We start from the raw sequence: 20546 nt of genomic DNA, 5'->3' as shown, positions 1-20546 counted from the left end.
TGTATATATTTGTCGTTACCTTTCATAAAAAGCGTTTTCTTTTTTTCTTTACAATGTGCATTTTCGTTGACTTTTCTTACTTTCCTCTTACATTTCCACGTGTCGTTTCTATTTCCTTTTTGTAACATATTTCTATTATATATATATATATATATATATATTATATAATATATATATATATATATATATATATATATATATATATATATATATATTTCATTTTCTGGGAAACTAAGAGGTTTTTTTAAAATACTTTTTTAAAACCCGTTATATAACTGTGCAACACTAAAAGAACTTTTAGAAGTTCGTTTGTTAACTAACTCTTATTTTTATAGAACTATCCCTGATGTTTCAGGAGTGTAACATCACCCCCTTAGATGTTTCGAGAACTCAGATGTTTTTTTCGGCTGATGAGTACGGGTCACTTATATTTACTGCAATATTTGCAGCTTTAATAAAGCTGTCTTCGTACGAAACAATTGTACCGAAATATTGATCCATTCTTGTTGCTTTTTTTCTTATTTATAATCACCCCGCATTATCTTATGGTTAACACCATCTAGATTTCTGGTGCATCTAAGTTAAGTACCGCATTCATGTGAATTCAACAGAACTCACTTGAATCTTAATTGCTTTTACTATATATATATATATAATATATATATATATATATATATATATATATATATATATATATTATATATATATATATATATATATATATATATATACATACATACATACATACATACATACATAAACACACAGACAAACACACACGTATACAATCTTTCCTTTATTGCTTGTGGTCATTAGACTGCACTCATGCTCACCTCTAACTGCAAGAGTTATTATTCGATCGTATCGAATTTTACTTGCGGGTACCACTTATTGTACTTATCGAATTTTTTATGTTCACGTCATGAATCGCTGAGCGTCCTTAGAATTCACAAACGCACATACATAAAACCTCACATACCAGAGACAGGCACATACACTGACGCACACGTTTAATGTTTTGTTTGTTTCGTATATGCTTCTTGAATGACTAACATTCAAGTAATTCTAACAAATTGTAAAATGAGTAATTTATATTCCGATTTCCGTTTTAAAATTTTTTATTCCTAGCTTTTGTAAAGATTATCATACAAATTATATTGTTGTATGAATGAACAATGAATATAATTTTAACACATGTTACTTATAAATTCTGAGCCAAAACTTCATGCTTATTACTCGCTTATTTTCTATTAACAAGGAAATATAAACATTATTCATAAAAGATGCATTTATAATCTACAAAGTACAATTTATGTACATGGCTGGAATAAACAAGATTCATTTGTTGTCAATGTTTAACTTTCACAGCTTGAAAACAACAGTAAAAGGATTCTCCGGTTATGTGGAAGGAAAGTCAGTTATATTGCCTAGTTAACGTGGCTGTATTATTAGAACACCGAATACTGCAGTATTCACCTTGAGAGATACTCTCATATAGGCGCACGGTACTAAAGGCACAAGCATATATCGATAGCAGGCGAGAACCGTCTTGCATGGGCACCGGTAACTGCCAGATCATGTGATTTCAGTGTACTCGCTGCATGCCAGCCAAATCTAAGTGCAAAAAAATAACACTCATTGATGTTACAAATATCAAGTAGGCTTATCATAAATAAATATTAACACCGAATACTGCGATAAATATTGCCATTCGATATTCATATTGTTTCCGTAACTAATATTCTCTGTTGATAGAACGGAACTGTTTTATTTCACAGAAAAAAAACATTACATGATTTAGACATACAGGTATTCATATTCATACCGGTTTCAGCTCTCATTTCCGTATACAAGTAATATACATATTTCTTTACTACCCACAAGGGGCTAAACACAGAGAGGACAAACAAGGACAGACAAACGGATTAAGTCGATTAAATCGACCCCAGTGCGTAACTGGTACTTAATTTATCGACCCCGAAAGGATGAAAGGCAAAGTCGACCTCGGCGGAATTTGAACTCAGAACGTAACGGCAGACGAAATGCGGCTACGCATTTCCCCCGGTGTGCTAACGATTCTGCTAGCTCGCAGCCTTATACAAGTAATATACCTGTGTGCATGTGTGCGCGTGTGTGTCAAGCTTCCGCAGTTTCTGTCTACTTACATTCTCTAGCATGTTGCCCACAGCTAAATGTGATAATAACTTCAAATATTGGTACAAGGTTGTAGCTTTTTGAGGCGGATGGGGAAGAAATAGTCAGTTGAAACACTACATGATACACATACATCATATATTATCGGCCCGGAGGAAAGGCAGACAGAAATTCAACACAGACCCAGTAAGCTAAATAGCAGATTACAGAGTCTGAATACTGTCAACATTTGAGCTCCAGTCTCGATTGCTTCTACCGTTTGATTGTTTTAATAAAAGATAGTTTCAAATGCAAGGTATACCTTTTTAAATAAATGTACAATATCAAGCTAAAAGAAAAGCAGTGTTTACACAATAGGTTTTATCTCTCTCTCTCTCTCTCTCTCTCTCTCACTCTCTCTCTCTCTCTCTCTCTCTCTCTCTCTCTCTCTGAGCAAGAAAAGAAGGATAAATTCTTCTCAGACCTTCCTGAGAGGAAAACTGACAACCTTCTGTCCACAGTGTGATTAATAAGTTATAGTTACCTATAATCTTCAGAAACTGGCACTCAACGAAACTGGCCTTTTAAAGTTTCAGAATATTGAATGTGCTGACGTATTAGATTACTTAACTCATTATAATGTACTACACAGTATATTTAAACAACTACGAGTGTCAGGTAAGGAATTTCTTTCCTTAGCTTCATGGTAGAATGTAAATGTTACACCATTGGTTTTTACCTTTCCATGAATAGAAAGATGTTGGATCGATATAACTGTCTTCTAGTCTCTTTACACCAGTGTATGGACCGACCCTCACAGCAACTCGGTGTATAAAATACTATATTTTTATTGTTAAATATCATTAGAAATTGTATTTAAAAAATTGTAAAAATATTTTGTGTATTGTAGAAGTATAACTAATTTATTGCAGATAAATTTTAATAACAAAATATTATATGGGATCTCAAGGGCTATATGGACCCTAAGGGTCATGTGGAGTCCGGTTGAGAGCCAGTGCTTTACACTTTCATCAGAAAGAGATTCGTAACTCCCAGCTATTTAAAGAGTATGTAAATATAGGACTAGTTTAACTGGACGACACTTTTGCCTAATACTGCATGTATTGGTAATGTAAGTTGATGAATATGCAGGGCACTAAACGGGGTTCTTGACTAATTGAAATTTAATCGAAAATAATTTTTCTTCTGGCTAGATAGTTTCTAAGAAGACTAAAAAATCACTACTTCTGAACGAAGAAAGATTAGATCTGTAGTGTAAACACTTTCGTTTTTGTTCATAACAAGGCTAAAATTGTATGTTTATTTTAAAAAGTATATTTTATATAACATTACAAATTAACCAAAGTGAATGCGTAGAACTCAATAAATTCATTGATAATAATAAGATGCTTTGTGATATAAAGAAATGTTTTGGCAAAGTGAGATTAAGGAACGGCTTCATTCTCCCTGTCTAGCAATTTTGCGTCTATAAAGCATTATTGTTTCGCAAACGTGGTCGCGAAAATATATGATCAATCTGTCTACTTCCAATAAAGTGTTGCAATTAGTTCAGTACTCTTTGTCCCACTCAAGTGAAGAGTACAAGTAGGACCCGGTTTAAACCACGGTCTCCTTATACGCAAGAATTTAAAGAATTTAAATCTCAAAAACCATCTATTTCAAATAATTGAATTTTATAATTTAGCGGAGAAAGTTTAAATAAATGACTGAAAATGTCGCTTTATAGATACATTTTTTAAAAATTCAAATCTCGCTTTTCACACATCCACTTACAGTGTTTGGTTTTTTTCATTGTGACAAGTACAATAAGGGAGAGAAGAGAGGGGTAGGAGTTTTTTTTTTATTTTAATGAGAGTTACATGTTTCAGAATATAGAAGAAGAGAAAATGAGAAAATTACGAAAAAGAAAAAAAACCCCTTTTGTGGTTGTTGCTGTTCCAAAGGCATGATGACTGTGTGTATGAGAGAAAGAGAGAGAGAGGGAGAGAGAGAGGAGAGGGAGAGAGAGAGGAGAGGGAGAGAGAGAGGAGAGGGAGAGAGAGAGGAGAGGGAGAGAGAGAGGAGAGGGAGAGAGAGAGAGAGGGAGAGAGAGAGAGAGAGGGAGAGAGAGAGAGAGAGGGAGAGAGAGAGGAGAGGGAGAGAGAGAGAGAGGGGAGGAGAGAGGAGAGGGAGAGAGAGAGGAGAGGAGAGAGAGAGGAGAGGGAGAGAGAGAGAGAGGAGAGGGAGAGAGAGAGAGAGGAGAGAGAGAGGAGAGGGAGAGAGAGGAGAGGGAGAGAGAGAGGAGAGGAGAGAGAGAGGAGAGGAGAGAGAGAGGAGAGGGAGAGAGAGAGGAGAGGGAGAGAGAGAGAGAGAGGGAGAGAGAGAGGAGAGGGAGAGACAAGAACGGGGAAATTCAAACAGCTGTTTCCGAAAGTCTGTTTTCACAGTTTCCTGTAAGAGTAGGTAAGATACAATGAGTAATATTGTTTATAAAGTTCCCTATAAATATAATAGAATATTTTCCAGTAAGACAGTTAGAATCTCGTATTCTACCATCCCCAATATAGGTACCACCATAGCCAGGTTAAATAGAAAGAACATAAAATCATCAAGAGGGGTTAATAATAAAAATAATAATAATAATAATAATAATAATAATAATAATAATAATAATAATAATAATAATAATAATAATATTGGTATTGTCAACACTAGTTTAAACCCCTACAATGAGAATAAAATTAATGGAGATGTAGGAATTAGAAAGAACAGTAATAACACATCTAATATGTACAATATAGACTGTGACTCCGAAGTATATACTAGCACAGGGATTACTGACACAACGCCTGTTGATGCTGAGATGAATTTAAATGATAGTATAGTTGAAGGAAGTATAAACAATAACAGTAATAATAATAACAACGATTATAGTAGTAGTAGTAGTAGTAGTAGTAGTAGTAGTAGCAGCAGCAGCAGCAGTAGTAGTAGTAGTAGTAGTAGTAACAATAACAATAATAATAATAATAATAATAATAAAATAATAATAATAATAATAATAATAATAACAATAGCAATGATAGGAATATCAACAATATTAATTGTAGTAATGCTCCCGGCTGCAATTGTAGAATTAAATCCCACTCTCCGTTATTAAGTCGATGTATAATCCAAAACGTAATTCATAAATGTACTATTGTAACTGAGGCTCGTAACTTTATATATATAGGATGTTCGATAAATAAGAAAAACGTATCGATAACGATTCTTCATCTTTTAGACTCAAACATGAAGCCAACAGTACGTCCTTATCTAGCAACATTTGGGAACTGAAAGAAAGCGAGATCGGATTTAGCCTTAAATGGGAGATAATACGGAGAGCGTAGCCTTATAGAGATAGTCGATATGGGTGGGAAATGTGCTCTAGGGAAACGTATGAGATTTTTTAGTATAGGGACAAGAACAACCTGATTAATAATAGATTAGACCTAAGGGTATCATGCATGCATAACATCGCCCGTACATTTAAGTATTTTCGAAACTAACGATTATAGTTGCCATACTTTGATGGTGCAAATTAATTTTGGTGTCATATCGGTTGTAAACTTAACCTCTGGTATTAAATATAATAAATTCATGAGATATTATGTTATATGGTGAATTATATTGCATTGCATATGTTATAAGCTATGTGTTATGTTATGTATGGTGTGTTATATATAATACTATCCCATGATAACCCCTTTCTGGTTAGTCTGACTTCATCCTATTTTGGTGATCACACTATTTTCCTTTCTATGATGTTCTACTGATCATATTATGTATATTTGTAGTGACTTTATGTAGCAAGTCTCCTTTCGACTAAATCATAAACCCCTTAGAAACTATAAAATCATACATACAATAACACCTGTAACATTACAACTTATAAAATCTCTTCGGTCTGAATACCTTTAACTACTCTCACTACTTCCATACTCTTTATCTCTTCCCTTTATCTCTTCCCCTTATCTCTTCCCTGCCTCAAATTTTAATCCCCTGTCTCTTCATGTCTAGGCTATATGTACTTATTGGTTTCTACAAATTCTTATTATTTTGGTATCTTATTTTAATATCCTTACTTATTAACCTCTTATCCCTTATAAATTTTTTTTTCTTAAATAGATAGTTTTCAGTTACTTAAGTTTATGCGAGATATTTATACTACATCCTTATAAACTTATAAATATTTGTGTATGTGCATATATGCTTATATACACATATATAAACGAGTGTGTATCTATAAGCCTCTTTCCATTTTTCTGATTCATGGCTGAAAATTGATAGATAACGTGTATATCTTTCCAGTTATTCCATAAGTAAATTCTCTGAGCCGTCTTTATAGAAACTACCTAATAAGTAATTAATAAAGTACATGAATGAATATTAAACCGATTCTGTGTAATCTTTCATTTTTAACATTTATAATTGATATATACACATATTTGACCTACTTTGGTTATGATTTCATTCGTGAAATTATTAAATTTTATTTTTATACAACATAACAATATTAATTCAATACACAGTATGACATACACAATTTTTTTTTTCTTTGATTTGACATGAAATATGCTTTGGAGATAGCAAGCGAGAACATTGACTTACTGCTTTGCGGAATGACCGTTCGTCAAAGGATTGGCCAGATCGAAAACCTTTTTGAAGGACGTCTGTGAAAAGAAACAATATTGTTACTAGAGAAGAAATTATTCTGACAAAAGGAAATTCGGGAGCAGTTTCTAAAATATATGCAAGTTTGCAACAAGGAACTGAAAATACCAATTCAGTGGAATTGCTAAGTGTATTTCGTTTGAATACCATGTAGCTCTGTATACATCATACATTTCTTTGAAGTTCCACAAGTTATGGTTGTTAACATGTCAATTTGGCTGCCAGTAACTTCATTATTTTTTTTTCTTTTCAGGCACAGGCGTGGCTATAGTGGTAAGAAATTTTCTTCACAGGTATATGATACCTATTTCTTTATTACCCACAAGGGGCTGGCTAAACATAGAGGGGACAAACAAGTACAGACATAGGTATTAAGTCGATTACATCGACCCCAGTGCGGAATTGGTACTTAATTTATCGACCCCGAAAGGATGAAAGGCAAAGTCAACCTCGGCGGAATTTGAACTCACAACGTAACGACATACGAAATACCGCTAAACATTTCGCCCGGCGTGCTAACGGTTCTGCCAGCTCGCCGCCTTTCACAGGTATATGATACCGGGTCCAGTTCTACCGCGTATCACCTTGGGCAAGTGTCTTCTGTTATAGCCTCAGACTGACCAAAGCCCTGTGAGTGGGTTTAGTACATGTAAACTGAAGAAGCACGTCGTACACACACACACACACACACACACCTATATATTAGCGTGTGCCTTTGTATATGTGTTTGTCTTCGCTTCCGCTTGGCACCTGGTGTCGATGTTTGCGTCCCTTTAATTTAATGGTTCGGCAAAAGACACCTATAGAATTAGTACCAGGTTTTACAAAACTGAATGAATTAAGTAATAAGTACTGGGCTCGATCGATTCATTCGGTAAGAAGCAAAAGTTACGTTGAAATATGTCGATTCAAAAATTGGTGAGTATTGCATAGATGTGAATCTTAAGCAGTAGAGTCTCCTTGTTTCTTTATGATTTTTGTTCCAATAAGAGGAATGTAATTCGGTAAATCTTCTCAAACTGACTTAGAATATAGATCAAAAGGGAAAGAGAGTAGAACTTGGTATAATATCATGCTTAAATCAAACTATCGTTATTATTTTATAAAAATAAATTAGTATGATCAAGCTTTCTTAAAACATCTAAACGAGAGGAGTTTAATACTGAAATCTGCATCGATATTGGGACGATAGAAAAAAATTAAGGGGAGAAAGGTGTTCTAATTTGAGAGTTATCAATGAAACACCAGACTTTAGTAATACCTAATATATATATATAATATATATATATATATATATATTATTATTATATTATTATTATTATTATTATTATTATTATCACCATCATCATCATTGAGTGAAAGAGCAATGCATGCCATCAAAGTGACACTGGTTTACAACTATAGGGAGCCTAGTATAGCCATCATGACTACCCGTCTGAAAGGGGTACACCAGATACATGCATCACAACCATATGTGCGTGACATGGTGATCTTATATCAAGATAAACAGCGCATGACCTTGCAGATGGGGCCCAGTTGGAATTTTCTGAGGTCAGAAAATTTCCCATCCCACTCAAAAGGTCCCTGAATAAAGTTTTATGATGATGTTTCCAGGGGTGAATTATTCAAACTCCGAAGAATTCCTCCCAACACATGGCTATGATGTTCCCCCATTACTCCTGCTCATAACAAGAGATGCAGATATTATCAGCCACTAAGTGACATGCTCAACTGGTTATGGTCAAACAACTGACAAGCAAATCTGTAGTATTGTGCAGAATATTTGCTGTAATTCGGGTTTTATTCCAAGAAAGGGCAATGTACATGATAACACTTCCAATCAGTTAAGATCAGAAGCCATGAATGCCACTGTCTGGTAATTGTGAACCTCTCTCCTTGTTTGAATAGGAATTCCAAGTCTTCCAGTAGGTTGGGGAATGTTCCACAGTTTGGGCGTCCACAATTTTAACCATTGGTTTCCCGACAAATGTGAAGCTTCACATATTTCTGGAGTCTTTTTTCGAAACACTACCGTATATATCGAGTCACAACCCTAGAAACAATGAGGTATACAACACTATTGTACAAAATCTAGCTATGCTCATTAGGGGAGTAAAAATGAACAACAATCTGAAAACACATAAATTCATCAAATGTAAAAGCAACACAAATAGCTGAAAATTTATTTATCGAAAAATACAGAATACGCCTAAATATCAACGTATAACCAACTTTGACCTCAGTCTATATATTAATTCATGATTACATCCCCGTCACTGCGAGTATTTCATCTCACTACTCAAGCTTTTGAGTTTTCGTATATTCATTTATCTCTTCCCCCCAAAATGAGTTATTACCTCCCCTGTCCAAAATAATAATGATCACCAATTACATGCCCTTAGATTTTTTACTTGTTGATTCATTCACAAACTTCCACTCACATCATGAACTAAAATCTTCTAAAAAAATATGAAATTACAATAATTTCCATGTGATGATTAGCGAGAAAACCGGTCGACAACACAATACTCTCCTAAAGTATATTAAAAAATACATCAAAACAATGTTAACTGTGTACATTTTCCTTTTTATTATATATATATATATAATATATATATATATATATATATATATATGGATGTATAGGTGTATATTTGTGAGGGGAAATATGACTGCTCGTGTGAAATGAAAGATAAAAATAATTGTAGTCATGTACAACAATTATCAGAAAGGACCTAAAATAGACATGGATAAACCCATATCAACGGCCATCTTTTTATTTAGATACCATCTTGGTAAAAGTTGGTATCATTTGTCTGGAAAATGCCAGGCTACATACAAAACAATGACGTATTTTACTACTGGAAACACAGGAGTCTTTACGGTTAATAACAAACTGCTACGACTAACCAGAACAAACAGATGCAGAGTATAAATAAGTACTGCAGTATTTTCCGTATGCCTCTATCTTAAGTCGAAAGATATCTTTGCTTGTTCACTGCTACATGTTTATTTTTGGATTTTGCTATTTTTATAACAGACTCTTGTCTCATTCATATTTTCAGTCGTCAAGCTTTTCCAACGCCTCCTTTTTGTTTTAGATCGTAAAGTTTGTCTTCTTTTTGTCTTCTTTTGATCCTGGTGCTTTCCAGTCGAACGATTTCACCTTTTGCAAGCTCCGAAACCTTGATGACTGTGGATATAAAATTAAATGACAAAATTGATTTATTCATTAGCTATCTTTTGTTCTTTCTGTTAATTATTGGGCAGTCCTCCACCGTTTTCATTTTCATTTCTATCGTACGCCGTCATTTTTTCATAGTAACTTTTGGTTTTCTCTCACTGTCACTCATGCTTACTCTCACTCTAGTTTGCCTTATCTCCCTCTCTGTTTTTCTCCCGCTCTATTTACCTCACCCCTTCCCTATTTTTCTCTCATTCTATCTTGCTTTTTCCTCTCTTACTATCTTTCTCTCGGTCGATCTTAGTCTCTCTCTCTCTCTCCCTCTTTCTTTCACTTGCTCTATCCTTCCCCTTCTGTCTCCTTGCCTTTCTCTCTCTCCCTTTCCTTCACTCTCTCCCTCCATTACCACCATTTCCTTTCTGCCGGCCTCCTAATATTCCCGAATCCTTTTGCCTTCTGAGCATCACACTGACCTCACGTCTTCAATATTTCTCTTTGTTTGAATCGATTATCCAGACGATGGTCTTTGTATTTTCCATTACACTAGTATCTTCCATTTTCTTCTGTTTTAAGATGAATGACATACTTGCGTATACTCTCAATTAGTTTTTTTTCGTTTTTCACACTTGTTTTTCATATCTAACCTGTTTGTTTTCATCCTTAAGACATCTTTAACCCCTCCAGTGTTTTCAGTCGGAAGACTTCTCTTGATTCAAGAAGGACAAATTATTCTTTTCTCCTAATTGTCATAACTGTCCTTCACCATTACTTTGATTTCACCCCACACACACGTATTAATGCATAAAGTAAACAATAGAATCCGAACATAAATAGCAATGGCTTCTACAAACAGTTGAAAATTGGAAAATAATTGTGACGGACATGTCGAATACCCGCTATTTGATTATTTAATTAGTATTTTTCAAAATTTTCTTCAGAATCTTGTTTTCAACAAATTTTACCAAAAAATAGCTTTCTCAAATGTTAGCTAATACCATCTCCGCCCATATACACATACTTATTTTTACGTTAAAATTTTTTTATGAATTTCCTGTGCAAAATTATGGAGATTACAATTCATAAAAGAATTCGTACAAGATTTTATTTCTCTACCCCTCCCGTCTTTCGAAATCCTACCTCACTTTCATATTAACATTGTGGGTGTTTTTAAACCCGGCCACCCGTTTTCGCATGTGGAGATGCGTGTTGAAGAACAGGAGACATGAAGCTGCAATGTCGTCGTTTAACATGCTTGATATAACAGTAAAATTTCTAGAAAATAATTTTTTCCAAAATTTCACTTTTCGAAATCAACTTCCTTCCCGGCTTTTGGAATAACAACATTCACCCTTCTGAAATAAGTAATGCATCAGCACAATTATTTCCCCTAACCAAACTATGCCAAAATATTAAGTAAATTTTTTGCCCATGCTAAATTAATGAGAAGGCCAAATATAGTTTGCTTCTATAAAATTCTTCTTCCTTTGCCATAGTGTTGGACAAATTATTTAAATAGTCTTTAAAAACCAACAAGAAATCATTATTATTTTACTTTGTAATTGCGTCTCATAGATTCTTATTGACTCGCAATAGGTTTCTCTTCACGGCTAAAATCCTATGGTATGACTCGGTTCTTTCGCTGGACTTCAGTTATAATTCCATTCACATCCAGGATAGCTTTGTTTTTCATACACGAAAAGGGGTTCCTCGGGTATTGTGAGAACTGAAAAGTAAGCGACCATATCACCAGATTTCAGAAATTAAGGTTATTTACAACATCTAAAACTTATTTTAACCATGTTAGCGAAGTAACTCGTGGTACCTTCAAAGTATTTCTTGAGAATGCTAACGTGACCAAACCGCTGTTACTCCAAACTGGTCGATTGATATTTACTGTAATATTTTCTAACTTCATTAAATTCTTCTACCGCTATTTTATTAGCATTTTCTACGTCTTCGGTTCTCCATTAGCATTCTTGTATAATTTATTTTTGGTCCATTTGCATAATTTATTTTATTGTTTAATCTTTTTCAAGAAAAGTTAATTTTGTTATCTTTTGTACTTTTTGAGTAAGGTAAAGACGATTACTTTTTAGCTGTAAAAGTGTTAGCTGTAAAAAGAATGGACCAGATGGGAAAAGGCAGTCACAAAACCGATAATATTCTTAATTTAATGTGGAAAAGCACAGGACATGAGGTGAAAATTTTACAAAATTTCAGCTGAAAATGGAATTGAAATTAAAAAACAATTAATATATTGGCTTTAGTTTCATTAGATTTTAACAGCCACTTTGAAAAAAAATTCTATATGGATCTTCCAATATTTACGCCCTATAAAATGAATTGTGACAGCTGTTGTGGGGTTGAACCGTTGAACATTTTAAAATGTTCAACTACCTTCTCGTGGTTATTTCAACTTTAGTTCAGCTGACTTTAGACATAGAGAACATGAACTGATGGACAAGAAAGAATGAGTAGGATGCCCTTTAAATCATTTAGGCAGCAATATTCTATCAACTCATAAATAATGAAAGATAAACGGTGTAGTGATTTTAGTGAGGTGTCTCTTCCCCAATAAAAAATGAAAATTTATTTCCAAAAGTTTATCTAGAGTCTATCTTTTAAACTCTAAGAAATCCAATACACTTCGGCTCTTGACACACAGAGCCACCACCATCCCAGTACTCGTGTCTTTTATAAAGCTTCATCACCACACCTCCTTTCCTAAAGCGTACAAAATTTATCTTCTTCAGATTCGCACACGAGAAGGTGTTTTGGAGTAAAAAATATGTTCTTTCAAATTTGACCACACCACAAACATGTTGTTGAACGACACCCTAGTTTTCCCTTCAATTTTCTCCATACTCTTTTTTTTCCATCCGAAGTAGTTTTCCTTTGTTTCAGTCAATTTATTTGAAATTTTCTCATATGAAGCTTCTCAATTCATTTCAAAAGACGCAGGAAATAAGTATTCTGTGCTGATATAGAAATAAAAACCTGACAATAGCGGAACACTGGCAGCGAAATAAAACACAGATAAAATAAGTATGTGATTAATTTCCGTTTTAAGTGATTTGCATTTATACATTAAAATAATTAAGCTACACATTTAATATCGATTTTTCTTCAGTCAATCCGTCTAATATTCTTAACATTTTCTCATTCTCATTCGGATTAACTTGAGGAACTTATCAAAAGCAAATATATAGTATCTCTTAAATCCAGCAAGTGAACTGTCCCAACAAAATACCTACTTTTGACCGAAATATACTTGCAGCGGAAACCACTTACATAGCCAGAAATGGTTATTTCAGTTTATAATGGTACTCGAGTATTAGCAAATCTCTCTACATCGTCGTATTCTTTAAACTGATAATTTTGTGTAGTATAACTCATCTTAAATATTTTGAACAGACACTATTCACAATGTTTAGGACACTTACAGAAAAATCAATTATTTAGAATTTATCGGGACATAAAATTTAGCAAGTGATTTTTGTCCTTTTCTGTTTTGCAAGTCATTCCTGGCTAGTGTACCTTAGAGTTTGGAATCACAGAGTTTCCAAAATTGATATTTTTTTCATTCGTGACTGGAGCCTTGTATAACCGCAATCTGAAGACAGAGAATCGAAAATTTGCTCTTTTATAGAATACCTTTATCTAAAAATGCAATCTCAATTCATTTCAGTTCTGTACCTGTGTTATTGTGGAGGCGCGTGGCTTAGTGGTTAGGGTGTTGAACTCATGATCGTAAGGTTGTGGTTTCGATCCTAGACCGGGCGATGCGTTGTGTTCTTGAGCAAAACACTTCATTTTCACGTTACTCCAGTCCACTCAGCTGGCAAAAATGAGTAACCCTGCAACGATCCGGCGTCCCGTCCAGCTGGGGAACACATACGCCATTGAAACCGGGGAAACCAGCCCTTATGATCCTGGCATGGCTCGAGAAGGAACATTTATTTAGTGGAGGCACATGGCCTAGTGGTTAGAGCAGCGGACTCGCGGTCGAGGGATCGCAGGTTCGAATCTCAGACTGGGCGATGTGTGTGTTTATGAGCGAAACACCTAAGCTCCACGCGGCTCCGGCAGAAGGTAATGGCGAACTTCTGCTGACTCTTTCGCTACAACTTTCTCTCACTCTTTCCTCCTGCATCTTGCAGCTCACCTGCGACGGACCGTCGTACCGTCCAGGTGGGGAATTTCTACGCCACAGAAACCGGGAAGCCTGCCCTTATGAGCCTGGCACGGCTCGAGAAGGAACAAAGGATGAAGGAACCTGTGTTATTCTGTATCAAACTTTCAATTTTTAAAAATCTCTATTATTTATTGGCCTCTTCAGATTCATTACAATACAAATAAATGCAAATGTTTTCCTGCATCATCGATGCCTTACAATGATATCCATTACATCAAAATATATTTCCTGGTTGAAGCCATATTTCGGTAGTTTTGACTCTATTAAAGTAACCAAACGTTATCAATAAGAGAATACTACATTCACAGACAGATAAAATATATATTCTTATTTACGAAAGCATGAAGTAATCTATTCTTGGAGTAAGGTTATATTTACAGAAAGTAAAAACATTTACAAATAAATATCAGACAGAAATAGCTAATTAAACTATTTCTATAAAGTAAATAACTCGAAAACGATGTTAATCGATCTTTATATTTTGATATTTATCGATTATTTTCTTTTCCTCCTGTGATTTACAATCAAAGAGATATGAAGTGAACAGAATGTAATAGAACCTATTCAGAAATATAAACAGTTACTATATACCGCACAGGTTAATACTTTCTGTTTAGTCGTAAGCTGAACGTGTTCCCTCCACGAATAACATCAATTCATATTTATCAATGAGATAGTTTCTTTTCGAATATAGTTGCTCCAGCCGACATGAGGAATATTCTATCGTTTTCGATACTAGGTTCTATTCAATACTTGTAGAGAAATATTTTGTTTGCTTTGAAATCTCATACCTATATTGTTTTCATTTCTTCATTACAATTTTATTACGATGCTTCCTCTCTTGAATCTAAATATCAAATTTCAGCTATTGATAAAGACAGCAAGCTAGAAGTCATTGACTGACAAAAAGAAAAAAGAAAAACACGGTATATAAGATAAATCTCATTCAAGCAATCTTTTTTTCTCATTTCCGTGTTTAATTTTAATATTTCTCTGATAAGTAGCGACATAAATATCGTTCTCAGTATTTTTTATTATTATTTTTTTAATACTTAGAAAGATACCGATACCAGATTGTCAAGTCACCTAACGTCAAATTATTGTAATAAAGTACGTTGCTTACATAATTCAGAGAAAAGTATTATAACAAGTAGTATCCTCTAACTTCAATGCACTTGATGTAGTGCTCCAATCATTTCGTGAAAGCCCCATGGAAGTCTTCTAAAGTTAAGATGACCAAGACCTTTGTCACAACCTCCTTCATCCCGAGAAATAACCAAGAGCCACAGGGAATATTGTCTGGACTGTAGGGAGGGTAAAGAACAGTTCTGATGTCCTCTGTCAAGTAGTTGGTTGCCAGGATGAGACGAATGTGAGAAAACGTGTGAGACAGCGAAACAAGAGAAGAGTTAAAGAAAGAGAGAAAAATAAAGAGACAATGAGAGAAGTGATCCAGTATGGCCGCAGCTTCGAAGCTGAAACTAATCAAAGAATTATATTATGAAAGAGAGTGAAAAAAAGGTTTTGATGTCAAAAATGACAACGTTTCTGTCCTTCATACTAAATCTACTCTACTACAACTGTGTTTTGTAAATATCTAGATTCCAAAGTTTGGACCACGAACTCGAGATTTTTGTATAATTTTTCTATTAAAACATAATTGAGAAATAGTCATGTTGTTTCAAGACAAATATCGATGCCTGTAGATATAGATATAGAGTGCCAACAGAAACAGCAAACTCTCAGACAAGATTATGTTCAACGTATTTCTACAGACGATAATTTATATACCTGTCAAGTATTGGTGTCGGTTTAATTGCCTTTACTTTTTCCATTCTATTATCATAAATTAATATCTTTATGGAATGAAAACAATTTTCGTTGCAATGTTTTGCCAGAAATGTAGACATTGTTTAAACGTAATCAGTTTCAGATGCATCTGTATAAGCCACTCCATTGCAAGATCAAAGGTCTCTTAATGATACAGAATGACAACGATTTTGTAACCCATTTCTCAAATAGATCATTTAGTAAACCAATCATCCAGAAGTAATTATGATGTGCCAGACACATTGATCAAAAGAAATATCATTTGGACTTATAGCTGTTGTCTCGACGTTAATGGTGGAATGCCGTGATCCACTTAGAACCATAGTTCCAATGTTTATTCTCGTACATTAACTATGAATTAATCATGAGAGATGCAGCCGAATGAACATTTAGAAGGAGAACTGTGGATTTGGTCCGGGACATGACGTCAAACTGCAGCCTAGGGTTTTCTTGAGTAAGGATAGCACCCTATTAGCTTCCCGTGCCAGAGCTACTGTAAAGCTGTTGGCAACAAGGCAGTGGGTATCTTAAGATGATGAAGAAATGGTTCTCTGCGACCTTTTATGATAAATGCCTGGCGTAATGCAGTGTACATGTAATTCATATTACAGAAATTAACCGTCAGTTAGTTGGCACTGCGATTGGGAAAGGGATATTGGGGGCTCCATCTCTCTTATCTTCTCTCCTGCCCGCCCTCTATGATACGACTGACTATAATGAAACTTCAGACCACATCGCTCGTTGCGTGGGTCACCAAGGAGAGGATTGGACAGTGGAGAGCCTGGCTGGTAATGAAAAACAACTTAGATTAAAGTTCAGAATTGGAACATTGAACACATGAAAACTGAAAGAAATGGGTAAGTTGAATATATTATATGTAACGAAATGGACAATAACAAGATAACAATTCTTGGTATAAGCAAAGTAAATTGGACCAGCAGTGAAAACATTTTAAAACTCATAACTAAAAAATAATAATTTTCTCAATAAAGTTGAAAGAAACTGGCTAAAGGCACGATCTAAAGACATTTCTATCTAAAATCTTAAAAGAAGCACTTTTAGGCTACAGACTCATCTCAGACAGAGTCCTTAAAATTGGACTTAAAAGCAAAACCATAAGACAGTGCTACACGCTAACAATTATAGCAAATGATGAAGAAAGGGAAAGCTTACAATTGTCTCCAGAAAAACCCTTGACAGTATACCAAATCGAGGGATTAAGATGGTTATGGGGGAATTTAATGCCAAAGCAGGCTAACAATCCAGACTGCTTCGCTAATCTAGTAACAACAATACAAAGTATGTAGCCCTTAAAACGGTTTTTGTGCATCTACCGAGAATACCGAACAGTCTTACACAGGATCTTGCTTTTAGGAATTTCCAATAAGTTATGAATGCCTAAATTGTGAAATCAGTTATGAAATAACATGAAATTAATTACCCGATAGTAAGAATTCAAATAAAGTAGCCCCGAAAAGAGCATTAATACGTTCCCAGAGTATATAGAACATAGGAGGAAATTCTAATAAGGTATGTATACTAAAATTGTGAAGCATATTACTTAATAACACGCTAATCAGATATGAGATAATAGCAATTCAAAGTAAATAACTCTGAAAAATGCTTTTGTTCGTTCACAGAGAATATTACCCTCAGCGGCGCCAGTGTCGGTATATTCGTGAATAAGTCACTAACCGAAATAAGTGGATCTATTGATTAGGAAAATACTATTTACTTGTTTAAGCGTTGCACTGGATAAATTGCGAAAATAACTCAAATAGTTCAAATACTAAGAAATAAGCATACTCAATTTGATTTATACGGAATAATGTAGGAACATAATAAGTACTAGGCTTTAAAAATAAGTCCTGAGAACGGTTTGTTCGACTAAAACCTTTCAAAGCAGTGCCCCAGCATGGCCGCAGTCTAATAACTAAAACAAGTAAAAGATAACAGAAAAAATATAGACCTTGCTTTTCCCCTTAGAATCCATTTAACAGTGCGTAAAAATAAAAATAAAACACGATGTAAAAATAAGCATATAGATAGCATAACAACTTGGATAATTAGAATATGTATTCGCAGGATATATTACAGAGATGAAACTCTTAAAGGAATCTGTGAAAATAACAGATGATACTATACAGTAGAAATCAATGAATGTGGTGTATATGTAGTCCATTTGCGAAATAATATATTCGCTGTAAACGCCAAGAGTAGAGATTGTATAACTACTGTTTCTAGAACCCAGATTTCTCACGCTTGATAAGATCTTGAAAAATTTCAAATAATGGCATGGATACGATAATGTAACGTGAGTTTAGAAACCCTTCAAAGCAACCATTAAAAATGGTAACATAAAGCGAATGTCGAGTAGACTATAGATATCTTTTATTTGTTACAGGGATGTAAACACACTAACAACGGTTGTCAAGCAGTAGTGGGGGACAATGACAGACAGACAGGGACACACACGTACATGCACGTACACGCACATGCACGTACACGCACGCACACACAAGAACGCATACACACACACACATATGTATATATGTGTGTGTATATATATATATACACATATACATACATACATACATACATCATACATACATACATACATACATACATACACATACATACATATATATATATATGTGTATATATATATATATATATATATATATATATATATATATATATATATATATATATATACATATATATATATAACAATAAGGGTTTAGCAACAAGTTGCCTGACCACATACCGAAAATTTTAGAAGTAGCAGCCAAAGGACTACTATTTCTTTTTTCTACAAAAATATGTCTCCACAGACAACAATATTTGTAACTCACACATGGCAAAAAAGAAGAAAAATAATGAAATCAAACAGTCTTCGATTAATTATGGACGTGTTTCTGGATTAGAATCATAAGACTGATTTCCTTTGTCAACATAATATTTCGATAAATATAAATCTGAAGATGCTAGGAGAACTTACCCCTTATATGTCTGACCAAGCGTCATCAGAACATATAAAAGCTAATCAGCATATCCCCATTTATATAGACGAGTGAATTCGTATATCCCTCCAATTTTCTACCATGTGTGTCACAAAATAGTACTGCCGAAAAAAGATTCGTAGTTTTGTCGTCGGGCATTGAAATAATCATTACAGATATAGGGTGAAAACTTATTAATTTAATAAAATCAACAAATTTCACCTGGTAGTATTTCGTTATGGAAAAGGACCATATTCAGTAAAAACTTACACAAATTTTTTTTTTTATATATATAAATATAACAATAAGGGTTTAGCAACAAGTTGCTTGACCACATACCGAAAATTTTAGAAATAGCAGCCAAAAGATTACTATTTCCTTTTTCTACAAAAATATGTCACCACAGACAACAATATTTGTAACTCACACATGGCAAAAAAGAATATATATATGCTTCTCTCCTCTTCACCGTTCCCTCTCTCTGACTCTTCCTCCTTGACTCTCTGTCGCTGACACGTGAGGAAATGGAATCTATCTTTCTGCCCATATCCTTCCTAAAGACAACACGTGTTTATACCTATCTCCTCTCATGAGTTCGTCTTCCTAGCGTTCATAACAATTTTTCTATCGTCTTGACTTAACAGCCCTCACCGTCTGTTTTTACTGACTTGTTTTCACTGTCCTGTTCTTGTTACCACTTTCACCCTCCGCAAAAAATAAATCCCAAATTTTATTTAATTTGTTTTGCAGGAAGGATTGTTTCAACGAAGTCGTGTCTTACCCTTGCTCTCGAAAACGCGGCGTAGATGAAACAGGGACAACTGATGAAGGGGAATGTTCTTTATGTTGATTGTCTCGTTTCTCTGTTTGTTTGTTTTTTTCGTTGTTCGAAAAAAGTTCGTTTTCTATGTTTTTGCTTTTATGTTTTCGTCTCTCATTCTGTTCAACGTTTTTTTATGTCCTGTATATGCATGTATATATACATATATATGTAGGTATGTACATATATGTACGTATATATGCATATATCTATATATTATTTATATTATATTATATATATTATATATATATTAATGTTTAGCAGAAGCAACAGAGTTTTTTTGATAAGGGCTAAAGCACGAAACTTTTGGACCTCGAGTCACTCTGTTGCTTCTACTAAATATTAACAAAAATATATACATACTCATACATTGAGTCCTATTTTCCTGTTTGCATCATCATAACTGTTCGGAGGCACACATATATATGCATAAACACATATAGACATATGTGTGTGTATGCGTGTGTGTGTATACTAGAGCTTCTTTCAGTTTCCGTCTACCAAAACCACCCATAAAGCTTGATCGGCCCGAGGCTATAGTGAAAGACACTTGCTCATGACGCCATGCAGTGGGACTGGACCCGGAACCATGTGGTTGGTAAGCAAACTTCTTACTACACATCCACGCCTGCGCCTATGTACATACTTTTTAAACCATCGTGACAATTTCCT

The 20546-nt window shown here is 34.4% G+C and overlaps 1 protein-coding gene across 2 annotated transcripts in view; it reads right to left on the bottom strand.

The window, feature by feature from the left end:
• Positions 1-20546, bottom strand: part of LOC115220834 (dual 3',5'-cyclic-AMP and -GMP phosphodiesterase 11A-like) — a 290583-nt gene that overhangs the window by 130966 nt on the left and 139071 nt on the right. For both annotated transcript variants that reach the window (XM_029791013.2, XM_036510552.1), the window contains one exon: positions 6781-6842. In XM_029791013.2, the coding sequence (XP_029646873.1) occupies positions 6781-6842 (62 nt within the window). The remainder of the gene's footprint in view (positions 1-6780; positions 6843-20546) is intronic.

The sequence above is a fragment of the Octopus sinensis genome, linkage group LG17, assembly GCF_006345805.1.
Source record: "Octopus sinensis linkage group LG17, ASM634580v1, whole genome shotgun sequence".
Lineage (NCBI taxonomy): Eukaryota > Metazoa > Mollusca > Cephalopoda > Octopoda > Octopodidae > Octopus > Octopus sinensis.
The sequence above is the reverse complement of the archived record's forward strand: the minus strand, read 5'-3'. Positions and strand labels throughout refer to the sequence as shown.